The 20,959-nt window shown below is 35.3% G+C and overlaps 4 protein-coding genes across 4 annotated transcripts; 2 read left to right on the top strand and 2 right to left on the bottom strand.

Annotated features, from left to right (window-relative positions):
* Nucleotides 1–1,500: 1,500 nt before the first annotated feature.
* LOC125810359 (uncharacterized mitochondrial protein AtMg00810-like) lies at nt 1,501–1,956 on the bottom strand. The gene has a single exon (XM_049489859.1). It carries the CDS (start codon nt 1,954–1,956, stop codon nt 1,501–1,503), a length of 456 nt encoding a protein of 151 aa, XP_049345816.1.
* Nucleotides 1,957–10,387: 8,431 nt separating this feature from the next.
* Nucleotides 10,388–11,571, top strand: LOC125810358 (late embryogenesis abundant protein At3g53040-like; the record flags this gene model as incomplete). The annotated part of the gene is made up of 4 exons (XM_049489858.1): nt 10,388–10,610; nt 10,695–10,759; nt 10,823–11,005; nt 11,099–11,571. Coding segments are annotated over exons 1-4 (927 nt in total), but the record flags the coding sequence as incomplete, so codon positions are not given.
* Nucleotides 11,572–11,892, top strand: LOC125810314 (uncharacterized). The gene has a single exon (XM_049489821.1). The coding sequence runs from the start codon at nt 11,572–11,574 to the stop codon at nt 11,890–11,892; it is 321 nt and encodes a 106-aa protein (XP_049345778.1).
* Nucleotides 11,893–12,046: 154 nt separating this feature from the next.
* LOC125810313 (60S ribosomal protein L6, mitochondrial-like) lies at nt 12,047–12,355 on the bottom strand. Its single transcript, XM_049489820.1, has one exon. The coding sequence runs from the start codon at nt 12,353–12,355 to the stop codon at nt 12,047–12,049; it is 309 nt and encodes a 102-aa protein (XP_049345777.1).
* Between the last annotated feature and the right edge of the window lie 8,604 nt (nt 12,356–20,959).

Raw genomic sequence — 20,959 nt, 5'->3', positions numbered from 1 at the left:
AAGTTTAACTTCAAATTCTAAGTTCAAGTTCAAGTTCAAGTTCAAGTTTTAATTTCAAGTTCTAGTTCTAAGTTCACGTTCAAATTCTAAGTTCAACTTCAAGTTCTAAATTCAAGTTTCAAGCTCTAATTTCAAGTTCAAGTTCTAAGTTCAAGTTCAAATTCTAAGTTCAAGTTCAAGTTCAAGTTCTAAGTTTATGACATTCAAATATTCATCATCTAAATTCATGACATTCAAACATTCATCATCTATTCATAACACTTTAATTACTAATTTCTAAGTTCAAATTATTAACACTTTACTAACTAGTCCTAGAATCAAATCCAAAAAAATCCCAATTCAACCTCAAATTACATATTCTCAAGTTTAAACTAGTCCTAAAATATAAAAATGCTAATTCTTCACTAACTAACAATGCCCAATTTAAAAATGCCCATTTTTTTTTTTAAAAACCCTAAAATAAAAATCTTCAATTATCTATACCTGACTAACAATAATCAAATCAAATCAACAATTGAATAACACAACCCAACAAATAAAAACAATAATATACTAACAAACAATCAATTATAATCACTAGAATTGAAAAAAAAAACTAAAATCTAACCCTACCTGCAGCGACGGCGACCGGCGACGGGGAAAGGCAGCACTGGGAGAGGACGGCGATGGGGAAGGGCGGCGACGACAACGGATATGGGGAGGTATAGATCGATATATATATATAGAGAGAGAGAAGTGAGAGAATAAGAGTGAAGAGAGAGGAAAATAAGAAAATGACAATATGTCTTTTAGATATTTAATAAAAAGCGACGGACAGCGTCTCTAAGTCCGTCGCTTTTTTTAAATATAGTTGACCAATATTTTGACCAAAAAGCGACGGACTAAGAGACACTGTCCGTCGCTTTTTAAAATAGTTGACTAGATATTTTGACCAAAAAGCGACGGACTAAGAGATGTCGTCCGTCGTTTTTTTAAAAACTAATTAATAAAATAAAATAAATTTAAAATGACGGACAACGTGGTTATTTTTAATTTATATATAATTATTTTTAATAAAAAGCGATGGACGACGTCTCTATATATATTAAATAAATAATTATTAATTATATATATATTTAGCACAAAAATCCGCAAAAAAAGCGACGGACTAAGAGATGCCGTCCGTCACTTTTTGGAAAATAATTTTAAAAATAATTATTTTTATTAAAAAGTGACGGACAGTGTGGCAAAAGGCGTCGCTTTTTGGAGCAGTTTTTTGGTAGTGTGTATCTGAATCATTTTTTTAAGCAGTTTCTCTTTAACAAAATAACAATCAATATCAAAATGCTTAGTTCGCTCATGAAAGATAGGGCTGGCTGCAATCTGAATTGCAGCCTTGCTGTCACAAAATAGATCAACTGGTTGCTTGATGGTTACTCCTAGTTCACTGTATGAGCCAATGAGCCAAGTGATTTCAGCTACTGCAGATGCCATACTCCTAAACTCAGCTTCTGCAGAACTTCAAGCAACTGTTTCTTGCTTCTTTGCCTTCCAAGATACAAGAGCATTTCCAAACTTCACCAAGTATCTAGTCACAGATCTTCTCGTTTGTAAGCAAGTACTACAATCAGAGTCACAGTAAACAATCAATTGATTAGAATCTTGTGAGGGCATAAACAAACCAAAGCCTGGAGCTGACTTGATGTATTTGACTACTCTAAGTGCAACTTCCATATGAGACTCTTTAGGTGTATGCATATATTGACTTAGAACTTGTACTGCAAATGAGATATCCACCATGGTCATAGTTAGATACAACAGTCTCCCTACAAGCCTTTGATATCTATCAATATCTTCCAAAGGTTTGTCACTTGATGTAGTGTTTGCCTCTTGTACACATGAGTTATATTCAATAGAGGTTAGTCTGAGGTTTGGATCCAATGGAGTGTTGACTGGCTTGGCACCACTTAGACCCATTTCTGAGACAAGTTCCAAGGCATACTTGCGTTGGCTCATAACAAATCCTTCTTTTGATCTAGCGAATTCAATTCCAAGGAAAAACTTCAATTAGATCTCCTAGGTAGGTTTCAGATCATTCCTGGTCCTATCAATTAGCTTCTTGCAGCTTCCAGCTATCAGAAGGTCATCAACATAAACAAGAATTATTATAAACTCTTTATTTTCACTTCTGGTAAATGGAGAATAGTCATAGTGGCTTTGAACAAACCCCAACTGAAGTAATGCCTCTGTTAGTTTAAGATTTCATTGCCTAGGTGCCTGCTTTAAACCATATAGTGACTTATGTAATTTGCAGACTTTACCAGACTCCCCATGTCTGCAAAAGCCTGGAAGAGCCACCATATACACTGCCTCAAACAGGTCACCTTGGAGAAATGCATTATAAACATCCATTTGGAACACAAGCCATTGTTTAGCAGAGGCCACAGCTAGAACAGACCTCACAATAACCATCTTAGCAACATGGGAGAAAGTTTCAAAATAATCCAAGCCTTCTTTCTGATTGAACCCCTTTGCAACAAGTCTGGCCTTGTATATTTCAACAACACTAGATGCAAGATATTTCACCTTAAACACCCATTTACAGCTAATTGGATATTTATCAGGAGGAAGATCAGTGATAGACCAGGTATGATTCTTTTCCAAGGCTTTGATCTCAGCCTGCATAGCTACGACCAACAAAGGATTGAGAGCAACCTCATGGAAAGACTTAGGCTCAGGGATGCTGGAATATGCAGCTAAGGCTAAGCCATAAGGTGGAGACAGATGGTGATAGCTGACATGATTGGATAAAGGGTAAAGACAAGTGGACTTAGGCTGAGTAGTAACATAGTCATGAAGCTAAATTGGAGGTTTGGGATTTCTAGAGGATCTTCTTAAGGGAACAGTTGCAGACATATCAGATGCAGAGGCAGGAGAAAAGAGAGAGTCAGATACTATAGAAGCTGGACAAGGAGAAGAAAGAGGAGTAGCAATGGGAGGAACTAGAGTGGACTTAGTAAATGACTCTGTAAACTGAAAGACAAGAAACAAAGGAGGACATGAAGAAGTGGTTTGAGTAAAGGGAAATATGCCCTCTTTGAAAACTACATCTCTGGACACTAAGAACTCTTGAGTATGAAGAGAAAACAATTTGTACCCCTTTTGTAATGTAGAATACCCCAAGAACACAGTAGGGAAATCTATTGGAGCAAACTTGTCAACCTTTCTGACTTCAGATCCAAAAGCAAGACCCAAAGACTCGAAGATGATCAAGAGAAAGAAATTTAAGATGAAGCAACCCATAAGGTGTCTTGTTGTGTAAACAGATGAAGGCAATATGTTGATCAAATAGACACTAGTAAGAGCATACTCACCCCATAATTTAAGAGGCATGCTAGATTGAAACCTCAAGGCTATAGCAACATCAAGTATATGCCTATATTTCCTTTCAACAACCCCATTTTGTTGAGGGGTATATATGCATGAACTTTGGTGTAAAATACCTAGAGACTCCATGAGAACAATCATCTGGGAATTAAATAGCTCACAACCATTATCTGTCCTTTATATTTTGACTAAGGAAGAGAAAACATTCACAACCATAATAAGGAACTTTCTGAGTGCAACTATGACCTCAGATTTGGAGGAAAGCAATACTATCCTGGTATACCTTGAGTAGTCATTTACTAAAGTTAAAAAAATACCTTTTATTATCATGAGTTGGAACTCTATAGGGACCCCATACATCAGCATGTAAAAGTTGAAAGCAAGCAGTAGTAGAAGTAGCACTTAAAGGAAAAGATAGTTTTGATTGTTTAGCTAAAGGGCATACAGTACAAGGTGCATCAGTAGTAGAATGCAACTGTTGCAAAGAACTAAATTGTCTAAGAGTATTAAAAAGTACATGACCTAGGCGTTTATGCCACAAGAATAGACTAATTCTAGATGAATGTAAAGAAGGTACATGACAAGACTTAGAAACTGCATTAGCTTGATCTTTAGGTGAACTCAATTCTGCTCCTTGAGAATGCAAATGACAGTCAGCAGTAATCACATACATGTCATTCTCCAACTTGCCAATCCCCCTTACTTTCCCATTGGAGAGGTCCTGGAAAATACAGAAATTAGGATAAAACATAACACTGCATTTCAACTCCTTTGTTAGTCTAGGAACATATAATAAGTTGTATTGAAAAGCAGGAACATGAAGCACATTAGTGATCTCAGCCCCTCCTAAGATCTGAGATGAGCCAATATGACTAACTGGCGCAAGATTGCCAGTAGGAAGATACACCTTTCTTTCTTGAGACTCAGATAAGGTATTATAGTGATTGAGCATATGCAGACTATGAACCATATGTTTGGAAGCTCCTGAATCAACTATCCACTTGGAAGTAGGAAACAAACCTGATATACCTGAGATAAACGCAAGAGCATCAGTGGTAGTCTTCCCATTTCCCTGATCTAGCAGTTGTAGGATCTGTATGTACTGCTGGTGGGAGAAATGAGGATGTTGTGGCTGTGAAGTTGCAGGAGGTTGAAACTGTTGATGCTGCATGTTAGTCATAAATGCATGAGAGACACCAGTATTGCTAACACTTGATGGAGATCTGCCTGAGAGGCTACTAGGACCAAAACTAGCAGCGGCAAAACTAGTTGTATTAGTTGAACCAGGACTGATATTCTTCTTACCTCTCCAGTCAAATGGATAACCATGAAGTTTGTAGCAGTGATCCCTTGTGTGACCTTTCCAATTACAGTAATCACAAAACAAGTGACTGTTAGATGGCTTCTTAGGTCTGGAAGTAGATCCAGTAGTACCAAGACCACCAAATCCCGATCCTCTGGAGCCTAAGTAGGTATGATTACTACCACTAAAGATGGCTAGAGCCTCCTGCATAGATCCATGGTTAGAAGGCATCTCACTAATAGAATTTGTCTTACCAAGGATCCTCTGACTCTCTTCTGCAATCACTAGTGAGTAGAACAGGATCCATCATCATAATTTAGCTTCTACATTGGTTGTAAAACTCATTAAGACCTAGGAGAAACTGCATAAGCCTTTGATACTCAAAATGAATTGCATAAGTCTTTGAAACTGCACAGTCACACCCAAGACAAGGCATGAGAGAATCAAACTCCATCCAAAGCTCTTTAAGCCTGGAGAAATAGATGGAAACAGACAATATTCCTTGAGTGAGTGTAGCAATCTCCTTATGTAGATAGAATATATGTGATCCATCAACCTTATCAAACCTTTCATTCAGATCATTCCAAACTTGCTGAGCACTATTAGCATAAACTATCCCACTGAGAAGTTCTCGACTAACAGAAATCATGATCCATGAAAGGACAATTGCATTGCATTTCTCCCATAGTTATGGAAGGAAGCTTGGAACTTATCTTTAGAACTAGATCCATCCACAAATCCTATTTTACCTTTGCGTAGCAGACCTATCTTCATAGACCTACTCCACAAAGAATAGTTTTCAGATCCAGTTAATTGAGTAGAGACCAGTGAACTATCTGGAGTGTCACAAGCTTGAAGAAACAAAAGATGATGTGAATCAACTATGACTTCTCTACCACCAGCTGAAGGAGTAAGAGTGTCAGGATTGGAGCCTTCACCTATCGTCATTGATGAAGATCTTCACTGAATCAGGAGCAACAAACGAAGTAAAAAAATAGGATTGCTTCTAAGACAATGCAGACTCTGTTGGAGAGCCTTTCGTGTGCACTGCAAACAGAAGAGTTTAACAACCTAATTTGCGGAATACATCAAGAGAGCATTCATGGCTCTGATACCATGAAGAATTACAGAGAAGAGGATTTAATCAAAGAAGAAAAACTTTTCTCTATATTGAATGATAATCTGATACAATGCAAATAATGCCTACACTACTCTATTTATAGTGTATCTTAACTGTACAAGCTAGTTAGTCTAACTTAACTAGAGTTACCTTTAACTAACATTATAACAAACTTTTGTAACTAACATTTTGTAATTAACTTTACTGTTACATTGATCACAATGCGTAACTTTTGATTCTCATATTCATAACAAATCTTATTCTCATGAGGAAGATTCCAAACCTCAAGTATCATTATCTTATGGTCATTTAAAATATTTTTTGTTCACGCGTACGTTTCTAAGGTGGAAAAAAAAAGTCTCTTAATACTACTCCTATCAAATTTTAGCATAATATTTGATAAATATTATTATATATATTAAATACAAATAAATAAATAAATCTATTTTTTTTTATAAAAAAAAAAAACATTTGCCTTACGCACCTCAATATCAACATCTTGTGGTCATTCCTCTCCTTTTTTTTTAAAAGGAGGATAAGATAACATCATTGTTGTCAAAGCAATACGTGAATCAACTATCACAAGATTATATTGATACTTTCTCAGTACCAAAATAAGTAGTATTATTTTAATTTTTTCATGTTTATTAAGAAAAATAATACAATAAAAAGTTATAGTTTACTGAGTTATTTCTTATTTAGATGTTTTTGGAGAATGAACACTATTAAAAAGAAGTATTTTTCAATAAGAGTATGATTAAAAACAACACTAATTATCATCTTGAACTTTTACGAGAATTGACCATGACTTATTTGGCTAAAGCTTATTTTTAATTAAAAAAAGTGTGTGTTTTTGAAGAGTGAGAAGTTTAACCAAGTTTTCGGGTGAATAAGTGTGTTTAGAAGTAGCAGAAGTTGTTTTTCAGAAATTAAAAATATAGTTTTTTTTCTAAAAATACTTTTTTGACGAATATTTTTAAAAAAAATACACTTAAAATATTTTTTAAAAGCTTGATTAAATACTAATTGTTGCTTATAGTGTTTTTATTTATATTACGCAAACAAAAATAATTTTTTTACCAAACATACTTTTTTTTAAAAGCATTTTTTAATATAAGTTAGTTTTAGAAATTCAACCAATCAGACTGTTAATCATGAAAGAAAAGAAATGGAAGAAAAAGGATAGGATAGCTATCTGAAAGAGACTCCTCTATATTTTTTTTTATTTTTTGTTCACACTACATACCCAAAGAAATGGTTATTGGTCGATGTCTTTTATTGATGTGCTATTTCTTTTTGTTTGTTAGTATTAAGAAAAATGACATTTTAAAAAATATTTAAATAATAATTCAATTTTAAATTTTCATGATGTTATTTTAGTGAGATTTTATTATAATTATTATAAGGAGCTAGATAAATAGAGTAGAGTTGGCCAATATGTACGTATGAAATGACGACCTAATCAAATTTTTATTTTGCAAGAAATAAAATAGATTTCGAAACGTGGACAATATTAAGATGGAGGCTAAACATTAGATTAAATAATGATTTGGGATAAGTTTGATTCTGATGTCATGTTAAAAAAATGAGCATTATTTAATTCAATCTCTAAAACTAGCATATGAGACGTGAAGATTTTTCAACTCGATAAAAGAATCCAAAATGTTTATGGGGAAAAACCTTATTTTGATTAATAGTTAAATTTGTAAAAAAGAGTTAAAGATAAGTTCTAAGGTCGATTCAAGTTCATTTTCTTTGTGATGAAAGATCAAGGTGATGAACAAATACACGAGTATAATCTATATATATTAAAAAGAAAAAAGAGTATACAAGTGAGCAAAAGGTTTAGAGTTTCTCCCATGAACTAGATTGAAAGCTCTTGTATTACCTTTTTGGATTTTCTTATACCTTCTATTCTTCTAAGAGGCTTTTCTTATAGCCCATAAAAGTCAAATTGTCGCTTCAATGTGAAATGAATGCACATTCAGCACTGAAAAGATTATCTAGTAACACATGTACATGTCTACATAGTGATGGTTTGCCTGAAACTTAATTATTGGGGGCAGGCTGATGAAAGACTCGAGATAATTGATTATTGATCTCTCTGCAAGTCATTATGAAGGTGTGTTTAATTGTAAGGTGACTTTTCCCCAGGAAAGGTCCTATAGGAATCCTGATCTCGAGACAACTTTATATGGGCAAGTATTGAAGCGTCTCACATCGCATTGGGAATGATCCTTCCCAATCTCCCCGGGTTGTAAAAAACACTTTCTTATTCTTGATTTTACCATGTATCACGGTCTAATTTATTTGTTCCATTCTTAAGGCATGATTCTTACCCCATACACAAACTCCCTTCCCATAGCTCACATTGGACTCAACACAATCACTTCATTCTAGTTCTTTTAGATTATAAAATAATGCATCTCACCAAAGGCTATGGTGGAAATGATAAAAATTTTCTATCTTTAATCAGAGATTTTAAGTTTAAGCCTTGAATATAAAAAAATTATGTTAAAAAACAATTTTTTCTTTAATGAACCTTATAAAACACAAATTCATGCATATTACACGAAACTCCAATTGGATATTAAACATAGAATAGGAAGTAAAAAAAAATTAAATTATAATAAGTAATAATTTTAGTAGATAGTCTTTCTTAACCAATCTCCAGTTTTTCCTGGTACCAACAATAGCATATGTATATATGTAGTATATTTCAACAAGTGAAGTATGGAAAAGTGAGATGTACGTCAACTTTATTTTACTTTGTGAGATAGAAATATTAATTGACAACGAATCAAAATATATTACTTAAAACTCATATTCCGAAGATATTTTTGTTTAAACTTATAGGCTTGTACTCTTGTCTTTTTATTAGATGCAAATCAAAATGAAACCCACAAATCAAAGATATCTAGAATAAATAATGACGCAATTGTAAAAAGTCAATTACTAGACTTCCTAACTTCTAAAGTGGGATTGGCAAAATTACAATTTAATGTCTTTAATTTGGACTATCTAATTTTACAAATATGTGCAAATTATATATATATATATATATATATACACTACGATCATATTAGTAAACTAAATAACCTAATGATATATTTACATAAAATTTCCTGATTTATACCAAGTAATCATTTTCCATTTGGCTTTGCCTTCAGAAGTTAACCAAGTTTTAAAAAAATAAATCAATCATTAAGATATTGTTTTAATTTTTAAACTCCAGTTTAAGTGCTTTGTTTAAAATTTCAACAGGGTCAACTTTTAAATAGAAGGCCATGAAAGTGGTTATTTGTGTAAGAGTCAAGAGTACTATAGTCTCGTTAAGCCTGTATATCATACTTCTTGGGTCATTACATAAATTTATAAAAATAATAGGGTAATTTTTGCATATAGCCACTCAAAATAATTTAATTATACTTAATAGCTATAGTTTGTTAATTACGATTCATAGCTACATGTTAGAGGGAGGAGAGAGACGAGCAAGAGAGGGGAGTGAGTGGAGATAGACGAATTATATTTGTCAAATAATTGTATATATGTAACTGGTATACATCTGGCGAGCGAGATTGGGAGAGGGAGGAGATATGTGAGCGAGAGACGACAGAGAGTGGAGAGAGACTAATTGTATTTGTATATCTTTCATATAATTATATATGTATATGCATAATTTGTATTTGTATATGTATAAAAGAGGAGAGAGGTGACGTAATTACAATTAAAATTAAGCTATGAGTCGTAATTAATTCAAACTATAGTTATATTAGCTAATTAACTAGTATATGTTTGCTTATCCGCATAATTTTCCCAAAATAATATTATTTCATGTTGCTATTTAATTTTTATTACATTTCAAAAATTTGTATAAAAATAACTTTTGATTTAAAATTTAGAGTTCAATTTTTGAAAAGAACGTGTATCAAAATTAAGGAGATTTAAGCGTGCTATTAATAAAATGAGCAGGGAAAAAGCGATTCAATCCTATGAGATAATTTAGGAAGATCATAGATAGGAGAAGTATGGAGTGATTAACTCGATTGATAAATATCATTTTCAAGACGATAAATTTTTAATATGATTAAAGTATTTAACATGTTTTATACAGTTAAATTAATTATTATAAAAAAAACTAAAATATAGATAAAGGAATTTCAAATTCAAATCGAAAATGATTAGTACAAATATTTTATTAAAAATTGGGGGGATTCAATTAAAATATGATTAATTTCCATCTAAAAGACAATACTAATTTAATTTCTTTTTTATCTATTTTAAAATTTTATTGTTTTAACAGGAACCTTACCCACAAAAGAGAAAGTACCACTAACAGGTGACTCGACATACGTGGCAGAATCAGAGAACAACACGTTACACACACCATCCAAAATACTGCCACATGTCTCATTTAGCCCTTTTGAAAACCAACCGCCTCTTCTAATTTTTATTTTTTTTTTTAAAAAAAACCGCCCTTTTTATATCTTGCTTATTTCACTCCATTTCTTCATTACACAGTTGAGAAAAATTCCCCAAAATTTACTTTAATACTAACTAAAATTGTTTGAAATTACTAAGTATAGCTCTTTTTTTTGAGGATTCAGTTGTAGAAATGGAGAAGAGGAGAGTGTTGTTTGTACTATGGGTAGCGGCGATGATGATTATGTGTTCGTGTTGGATGGAGGAGGAAGCGGAGAATGCAAAGCGGAGAACGAATTTGGCTACCGGAGAGGTGAAAATTGAAGGCGAAAAGGCTATGCATAGTGCTAAAGAGAAAGCAAATTCTTTGGGTGATTGGGCCTCTGCCAAATTCTCCCAGTAAGACAATTCCTCTGGTTTTTTATTTACTAGCTATAATATATACATGTCTAGCACGGATCACATATTTACTTTAATCTTTAGGTATCAACAAGATGCGAAAGAAGCAACATCAGATGCTAAGGACACTATAAGTTCTACCGCATACGGTAATGCGCTTCGCAGCATCTAAACATTTTGAAAGAGTAACTAATGATCAGTTTCGCTGGCAGGAACCGAAAGAGAGGCGGGTCAGAAGGTTAGTGGAATGGTAAACATGGCATCTGATACTAAGAATGTTGCTTGCGAGAAGGCAAATCAAGCAATGGATGCAGCAGCTGAAATGGCTCATCGTGCCACCGAGAGAGGGAAACATAGTGCATTCAATGTATATGACTTTGCATCGGAGAAAGCAAGTATGACAACAACAAATCCAGTGAAATTTCTTACTTAGCTATGCTGTTCTTTGTAGTTGTATAATATTTTGTTGTGGACTTCCTGTTTGGCAGGTGATATCGATAATAAAGCGAAAGAGAGAGTTCATTATGCTTATGACTCTGCCTCTGATGAGGCTGGCCGTGCTATGAACACGGCCTCTGACATGGCAGCCAATGCCAAAGAAGGAGCCAAACATAAAGCTTCCGAGGCCTATGATTTCGCTGCTAAGAAAGTGGATGATGGAATGAACACAGCTTCCCAAGTGGGCAGGGAAGTGAAGGATAAAGCTAGCCATGCCTATGGTTTTGCCACTGACAAAGCAGGTCAAGCCATGGACAAGGCTTCAGACATGGTAGGTGAGGCCAAGGATCGCGCCAAAGACGCTTATAGATACACATCTGATAAGACGAATCAAGCAAAAGACATGGCTTCTAGTAGTACAGCTAATGCAAAAGACACAGTGGAAGATAAAGCATCCGAGGCCAAGGATAGCGCCAACGATGCTTACAGGTACATATCCGATAAGTTGAATCAGGCCAAAGACATGGCATCTAGTAGTGCTGTTAATGCAAAAGACACGGTGGAAGGTAAAGTGTCGGATGCATACAACCAAACCATAACAATGACTACTGATAGAAGTACTATTGATGCAAAAGACTCGACTAGGGATGCGTTGGTCGAAGGGAAAGATAAAGTTGATGATAATTATGAAGATGCAAAATCGAAGGCTTATGAATCATATAAATCTGCAAAGGATACTATGAATGAGCAAGCCAAGGAAAAGTATGAAGATGCCAAAGAGAAGGCCTCAGATGCTGCTGGCAACCTTGGCCAAAAGATGAGAACTGCGAGTACAGAACTATGAGGAATCAGTAGTCACCTTTTACCTCTTCTGTTTTTTTTTTCTGTATGTTCTTTGTTTATGATCAAACGTTATTTTTAGAAAACAGCTTAGCTAATCAAGAACTATATATGTGCATTGTCTCTTTAACCACTAGGCCAAGCCCTGGCCAGATGCATTACCTTGATTTCTTCCCCTGCTTCTTTTTTACAACTTCATCAATGTACATTATACCTTTGCCTTCATAAACTTCAGGAGGTTTACAGCTCCTTACAGAAGCAGCAAATTGCTGTACCCTCTCCTCGTCAATCCCGGCGCAGCATATGATATTGGGTTTGAAACAGAACACGCGAACGGCAGGTGGAACGGTCAGTTCAACCTCATGGCTACAAACAAGCCTGAGGTATAAGAGACGGCCTTGAGATTCTGCTTTCGCCTTGTAGCCAACCCCAACAATCTTGAGAAAGCGGAAAAATTTAGCTTCCATTGGTACTAAAGTTGTTATCGATCAGCTGAAATCTGAAATGAGATGTAATATGCAGAAAACTACATCAATAGAGTACAACGACTACTACAGCTCGATTTCAAGCAAGTTGAGTTGGCGAGATAATCCTAATTGTCCATTTCACTCTATGTAAGCTCGTTATCGAAATCTAATAGAAATTTGTGGAAACAAATTCCTATTTTCAGATTTTCTGCAAATCAATATGCTCCTCAAGTGAGGAAAAGGTACCTAATTCCTAAACATTCTCAAACGGAGAAGGCATCAACAGCTACAACGATCAGTGCTATGGCCAATTATCTCTAACAGTAAATGCGAACCTCTAATAGATAAGCTCAATTGGAAGGTTTACATTTGTGTTCTGAAAACTTGTTAAAGTCCGAAATACTATTCACCTCGTTCATCAGTAACACACCTAAGTGTGTGCCATAGTAATCCGATTCTTGTACTAGTGGGAGCCTGGAGTTAAGTACAATAACAAAATACGCACAAGCTCATCTAGACACCACTATTATCAAAAAAGCAAAACAAATAAAGAGGCTTGCAGCAACCGCAACTATGAATTCAGCTAAATTTGGAATATTTGGAGCAAGTACCTATCTGTATGCATTTCCTCTTTAATAATTGGTAATCTTGGTAGAACAACAATATCTAATCACGCATGGTGTCTGGGAAGGGTAGGATGCACACAAATTTTATCTAGTTCCGCATGGTAAGACTACTTACGAAAAACCCTTGGCTCAAACAACACATTGTAAAGGCAATTTTAATAAGATATAATTACAGAAAAAAAGCAGGCATAACTATAACTAGAGAAATCATTACATGACATATAGAAAAGTGGAACAGTAACAATAACAAAATGATGTAATAATCGAAGCAAAGAAATAACAAGTAGTAACAAAAATCGAAGGACAAAGGACCACTAATACTACTAGTATGCAAGGAGCTCAAAATCATTTCTTTAGAATTTCTTTTTTTTCTTTTATAAGTAATCAGTACATAGAATTTGGTAATTGAATTTCATCACAATAGCAGAAAACTCAAATTATGATGACACATATTCATCTTTTATGACTTCAGTTCCCTTTTCTTTCCTTTTTCTATAGCTGAAGTATCCTAAGATTTGACCACTAGCTCAACCCTCTATCAAATAGTAATCCAATACAACAATAACATATCTTTAATCCTATAAGTGGATAGGAGAGGTTAAAATGTACCTAGACTTTACCTCTATCTATACGGTTAGAGAGCATGTTTTGTATAGACCTTCACTCAAAAGATAAGTTATTTGAAGTACGGATCAAATAGGAATCAAATACAACAACAAGATACACAGTATAATCTCACGAGTGGGGTATAGAGAAGGTAAGATGTACCTAGACCAGTGACGGAGCCAACTTATGTGAATGTCTCGGAAAATTACACTGTTTAACTAGATTAAGATTTTAGTTTTATTTATAAATACAATAGGTGTCCTCCCTAAATAAAATTACTTTCGCTACCGATTCAGCCTTTACTACTGCCTGTGCAGTTAGAGAGACTGTCTTCGATAAATCAGTTCAAAGACACACCTTATTCCTACCTTTGCAACCTAGCTCAAAAGAGAAGTTATTCGAAACGGGGATTACAGGAATCAAATAAGAACCATATTCTTATGATAAATAGTTGTAATTTTTTTTTAGGGATAAGGTTCTGAAAAATATCTAATTTTGGTCGGATTTGCTGTTGTGATATTAAACTTTCATGAGGACCTATTACCTCCCTAGATTATTTAATACCATATTTTAAACATATATATTTACCCACGCGGACATAAAAAATAATGCAAAATTATAAATAGTAATGTGTCCACGTGGGCACATATATACCTTTAAAATATACTATTAAATAGTTCAGGGGTAAAAAAAACAGTATTAAATAGTACATGGGGGTAAAAAATACGGTATTAAATAGTTTAGGGAGGTAATAGATCGTTGTGAAAGTTTAGTATCGCAACAACAAATTCGACCAAAGTTAGCAGTATTTTTCAAACCTTTATCCCTTTTTTTTTATAATAGAATCTTCTTACATAAAATTGATTAATAGCAAATAATAATACATACATATTCCAAATAAAACAAACCCAAGGGGAAACTCACAATTTCAGATTTAGCCGCCGATGAAAAATGGAGAAAATGCCAAAGATAACAGTGAAGGGAGAGTGGTGTCAGTTTCCACCGGAAATTTTGAATCGATCTGCTTGATTTGTGAAGGTTTGAGTTGAAATTAACAATTCGAAAATATCAGGACTCACATTATAAGGTTGAATATCAAATTTAGAATTTGATTGAAAAATGCGTTGTTGAAATTTTGCACGGAAATTTATATTACGTGCCAAAATTATAAGAAGGCAGAAGTATTTTAAAAGACAGGTGTGTGAGGTGAGAAGTTTTATACCGTATGAAATAAGACGTAAGATTTGAAATACAGGGATGTAAGTCTTATGATTTTTATTTGAGAACGTACTGACAACCAATAATGAAGAAAAAAAGTATTATAATTACTATTTGAGAAATATTACTACACCTATAATAAAAAATATGATTTAAAGCAAACTAGTTAAAAAAAAAACGCCCGGAGCTTATATTTTACTCCCAGGACTTATGTTTTTACGCTCGAATCTTATGCCTCAAATTCTAGGACTTGCGCCCTATGAAACTATGTCTTCAATTTGCGTGTGTTTTTTATACGCCCCCCCCCCCCCCCCCCCCCGCGTCTTCTCCAAATACCCCTACTCTTCTTCAAAAAAAATTTCTTTTTTACCCTAATTAGCAAGTTTAAAATTCACCAAAAATTAAACTTACTCCTCTTTAAAATTCTATTATACTACTGCTTCTTCACTCCTCAGACACCCAACAAATTTCCAAAAAAATTTCTCCATTAGAGACAGACAAAATTCCTTATTTCCTTCTTCCCCACTGCCTCTGTAATCTCCATTGCCGGCTTCCCTAATAAACCAATGCAACTCTCATTTGTCACTTTTCTATATCCCTGAAACCCAACTCAAAAATTCCCAATTCTTTCGTTATTTTCTTTCTTTTCTTCAATTCTCGTTCTGTAATTCAGGAGTGAACCATTTGATCTTTCTATACTTTTTTGTGATTCCCTTTTGGACGTACTGTAGTGGGGTTTTCGAGATGTTTGATCTAAATTTCTAAAATAGTTTCCATCATTTTTCATCATTTTACTTTATCTATTTTTATTCACCATGTTGGATATTTAAGTTTGCAAAAATGGTGGCTGAAAATGGGAAAGAAGAAGAAAAAAATAATTAAAAAATCGACTAAATAGGTTTTCACGCGCGCTCAATAAGTGTATTACACTCACTATGCCATGTAAGCAAAAAGTGTCAAAATGACACAGCGAAACCCTACATGAGGTGTCTAAAATGAACATCATCCACTTGAGGTGCCTAAGTGAAATTTCGTGCCAAATTTAAGGGGCTACCGATGGGTTAGGCCTAAAATTTATGGCCAACTTCTAGAAATTGTCAAGATGTATGATAATCAAAATGATGAATTTTATCACTGAAAGGAATGATTAAGATAGATTGGGTTCTAATGGTGAGGTTAAAAGTCCATATGGATCAATAAATTAATGCTGCTTTGATTAATTAGAAGACTCATTAGTTACGAATAAAATGACATTATTCCAATATAAGAGTGCATTTTTAATTAAAAGAAAGTGTTATGGGTGATAAGGATAAGGATATAGAGTCCTAGTACGTTAGTATGTTTGAGTCATATACGTAGTTATTTCTCTTTCTCTTTAGGTATCTTACGTTCAATAGACTTCTTTATCTTCTATACTTGTTCATGTATAAATACCACACATTGTATCAATAATACTTAATGCTTTCATAATCATATACAACTCTTATATGGTATCAAGAGCCTCCTAAACACTCTGACGAGTATATCCGATCGTCTTCTTTTTTTCTAGATTCCAACTCCTTTTTTTCTCTCCAGAATGCCTGCTACTTCCTCCTCTCCTAACTCTCCAGCAGTCTCTCTCAATCAAGGGGGTGTCGTTCAGCCCTCTCAATTGATCTCTTTTAACCCTGCGTCACAGCTATCCTTCAAGCTAACAGGAAGTGCAAATTATCCAACTTGGAAATCCCAAGTTACCACTCTATTGTTTGGCTACGATGTTCTTACTTTTGTTGATGGTTCACTTCCCATCCCAACTGCGCACATTATGGACAAAGACAATACCCAAATTCCTAACCCCAACTTGAGATTGTGGCAGCGACAAGACGGTCTTGTTCGCAATGCCATTATGGCATCCGTTGACGCTACAATCGCTCCCCTCATTGCCCTGCTTCCACTGCCAAAGAAGCTTGGAATATTCTCTAAACAACCTATGCGAGCAAATCGCACTCAAGAATTTTCAGTTTGCGCGATACTTTGGCGAATGTCAAACGAGACGCACGTTCAATCAGTGATTATATGAGAGAAATCAAGTCCATTGCAGATGATTTGTCCTGCAGTGGTTCACCCGTTAACAGCGAGGAACTTGTCATTAAGGTCCTGAGTGGTCTAGGTCCTGAGTACAAGGAGTTATCTGCAGCAATAAGAGCTCGTGATAATCCTATCATATTCGAAGAACTCTTTGATAAACTCCTTGCACAAGAGATGTTCAACAAACACTTAGAACCTAAGGTCGACACACCCATGATCACTGCTCAATTTCATCAGCATTCCACCAATAATGGTCCCAAAAATAGACAGACTAACTCTTCCAATCGTAGGAACACTTCTCCATCAGGTTCCTACAACTCTCGTAATCAATTTTCTGCCACGAATAACAATTCATTCACCCAGCAGAATACCTCCAAGAGCAACAATCAACGAGTTCAATGTCAACTTTGTGATAAGTTTGGTCACATTGCAAAGGTATGTAGGTCCAAATCACACAGTGCTACTGAAACATATGCTAATTTCGTCAACCGTCAGTCTTATGCTTCCAATTCTCCAAGCCCTTGGGTTGTGGATTCCGGAGCGTCGCATCAAATTACAAACAACTCTCACTCTTTTCAGACTCCAACTGAGTTTTCTGGAACGGATACGATAATTGTTGGTGATGGTAAAATAATTCCTATCACTCATATTGGTCACACTACTTTATCTTCTCCTAATCTTGTTGCCAACTTTCTTTTAAAAAATGTTCTTTGTTCTCCATTTATAAAAAAAAAAGTTGATTTCGGTTGCTCAATTTTGTAGGCAAAATCTAACTTCCATTAAAAAATTTCCTCGTCCTCAAGCACATTTTGTTGCATCAACAACTCCATCATTGCATCTATGGCATGCTCGTCTTGGCCATCCTCAACCTCGTATTACCAAAGCTTGTGTCTCTTCTTTCAACCTACCAGTGAACCATGCCGAGTCTTTTACATTTTGTAATTCCTGTTTATGCAATAAGAGTCATCGTCTACCATTTGGTCGCAATTCAATTACAAGTTCTAGGCCTTTTGATGTTATTTACTCAGATGTTTGGGGTCCCTCTCCAACTATCTCTTTTGATAATTTTAGATTCTATGTTATTTTTGTTGACCATTTCATGAAATATACTTGGTTGTTTCCTCTCAAATCCAAATCAGACGTTAAGGACATTTTCATTAATTATGTTCAAATGGTTCAAAACCAATTTCAATTGAGAATTAAAACGTTATACACTGACGGGGGATGTGAATACGTTGGCCTTAAATCAACTCTCTTGAATTTTGGGATCCAGCATCTTATAAGTCCTCCATACACTCCCCAACTAGTTGGAGTTGCCGAAAGAAAACATTGCCACGTTGTGGGCACCGCTTTAACTCTTCTTCACCATGCTTCTGTCCCTCTTAAATTTTGGTCTCTCGCATTCCAATCTGCAGTCTACCTCATTAACAGGCTGCCAACACCACTCTTTGGTCTTAAATCTCCATTTCAGTGTCTCTTTAACGCTATCTCAAACCCTCTTAAACTAAGGGTTTTTGGTTGTCTTTGGTATCCATGGTTTAAGCCCTACACATCAACCAAACTTGATCCTAAGTCCAATCCTTGTGTGTTCATGGGATATTCCGCTGCCACCAATAGTTATGCTTGCCTAGACCTTGCCACTTTAAAAATCTATATCTCTAGGCATGTTGTATTCGTTGAACATATTTTTCCATTCACAACCAACTATCATCAGTTCTCTCGTCCACAAGTCTCGCACATGGAAAAATGGTTGTGTCCAGATGACCCTTCCGACTCTTCTTCTTCCTCACAATCTCTTTCACCTCTTATTGTTGCAGACCCAATTCCAATTCCTGCTACTACTAATTTGGTCAACTCTATGTCTACTCGTGGATCGCACACTCAGGGCCATCAAGATGACGCGCCAACCGACTCCACTGTAAGTCCTCCTACACATTCTGTGTCTTTTTGTCCTTCTCAAAATAACAGTCCATATACATCTTCACAACCAACTCCTGATACACCATCAAATCGATTGGTCACTAGGTCTCAAAATAATATTTTCAAACCCAAAGTGATTTTTGATTACCTTGCAACCTTCACAGTAAAACGCCTTCCGCTTACCCCAAATACCTTTAGTCAAGCATCCCAATATCCTGAATGGCAGGCTGCTATGACAGAAGAACACATCACTTTAATTAAAAATAAAACTTGGTCATTGATTCCATCTAGTCCCTCTCAAAACGTAGTTAGGTGCAAATGGATGTTTCGTGTCAAACACAAGCTTGATGGATCCATAGAGCGTTATAAAGCTAGATTAGTGGCAAAAGGATTTCATCAGCGTCCTGGAATTGACTTCCATTCCACTTTCAGTCCAGTTATTAAAACCATAACTATTTGCCTCATCTTGTCCCTAGTTGTGTCTCTTAAATGGCCGTTGCGTCAACTTGTCGTAAATAATGCCTTTTTACAAGGTACTCTACATGATGTCGTTTTCATGCAACAACCACCTGGATTTGTAGATCCCCGATTCCCTAATCACGTGTGTAAACTACACAAATCTATCTATGGACTTCGCGAGGCACCACGCGTATGGTATACTGAAATAAAGACGTTCCTCTTATCATGTGGCTTTGCTCGTTCCAAATCTGATGATTCTTTTTTCATCAAATGGTCTCCTAATTCTCTCATTATTGTTATGATCTATGTTGATGATATTGTTGTTACAGGCTCTAATAACTCGCAAGTTTATGCAACAATTAAGTTGTTGGGTGATAGATTTTCCATTAAGGATCTTGGTCCTTTACATTTTTTCTAGGTGTTGAAGTTATCCAGCATGATCATGGATTGACTCTCACACAAAGTAGCTTCATTGCGGACATACTCAGCAAGTTCAAAATGCTGGATGCAAACAGTGTGAGCACTCCTCTGTCCACAAGTGAAATTTTATCCTTGGATGATGGTTCTCCTTCGGCAGACGCTACACTTTATAGGTAGGTCATTGGCTCATTGCAATACCTCACTTTCACACGGCCTGATATATCCTTTGCGGTAAACAAGCTCGCTCAATTCCAACACTCTCCATCAACTAAGCATTGGCAAGCAACAAAGAGGCTTCTTCGTTATCTAAAGGAACCATAACCTATGGACTTCACTTCAAACGTGGTGACTCTTCTCAGTTACTTGCATACTCAAATACAGATTGGGGTGGTATTCCCGATACTAGACACTCCACTTCAGCCTACGTTATTTTTCTTGGAAAGAATCCAATTAGTTGGTGCTCCAACAAGCAATGCACTGTTGCCAAATCTTTAACAGAAGCAGAATACAGGGCTGTAGCAAGTGTTGTAGCTGAGCTAAATTGGCTAACCAACCTACTGCAAGAACTTCGGGTCAAGCTGCCTTGTCCCTCTAAGGTCTTTTGCGATAACATTGGTGTCACTTACCTATGCCGCAATCCAGTCTTTCACAGTCGAATGAAACATGTCGCAATTGACTTTCATTTTGTTCGTGACCAAGTGGAAAGTGGAAAATTTTCAGTTCATCACATTCCCACAGGAGCTCAACTAGCAGATGCCTTAACTAAAGCACTTCCCAGAAGGTCCTTTGTCCACCTTGTTAGCAACATCGGTCTCAAGTAAATTGAGCCGATGTTGAGGGGGCATGATAAGGATAAGGATATAGAGTCCTAGTACGTTAGTATGTTTGAGTCATATACGTAGTTATTTCTCTTCTCTTTAGGCCTCTTACGTTCAATAGACTTCTTTATCTTCTATACTTGTTCATGTATAAATACCACACATTGTATCAATAATATTTAACGTTTTCATAATCATATACAACTCTTATAATGGGCAATTTTGATTCAATATACAAAGGAGGAGATTTCAGAATGATTTTCAATATGTTTAAGATATTTTAAACCTTTTCATATTTTTTAGTTTAAAATTATATGATTCAAAATTCGAAAGTATTCTTTATTTTCGTAAGAAAGAAAATTCAAATATACTATGGTACTTTAAAAAAAGGCTCATCTATCCGTTAAAAGTTTGATTCATCTATGCATTTTCATTTGAGAAAAGACTCATCCATACTATTGTTTATTATT

This window comes from Solanum verrucosum, unplaced genomic scaffold (genome assembly GCF_900185275.1).
Source record: "Solanum verrucosum unplaced genomic scaffold, falcon-dt-bn FXZP01000038.1, whole genome shotgun sequence".
NCBI lineage: Eukaryota > Viridiplantae > Streptophyta > Magnoliopsida > Solanales > Solanaceae > Solanum > Solanum verrucosum.
The sequence above is the reverse complement of the archived record's forward strand: the minus strand, read 5'-3'. Positions and strand labels throughout refer to the sequence as shown.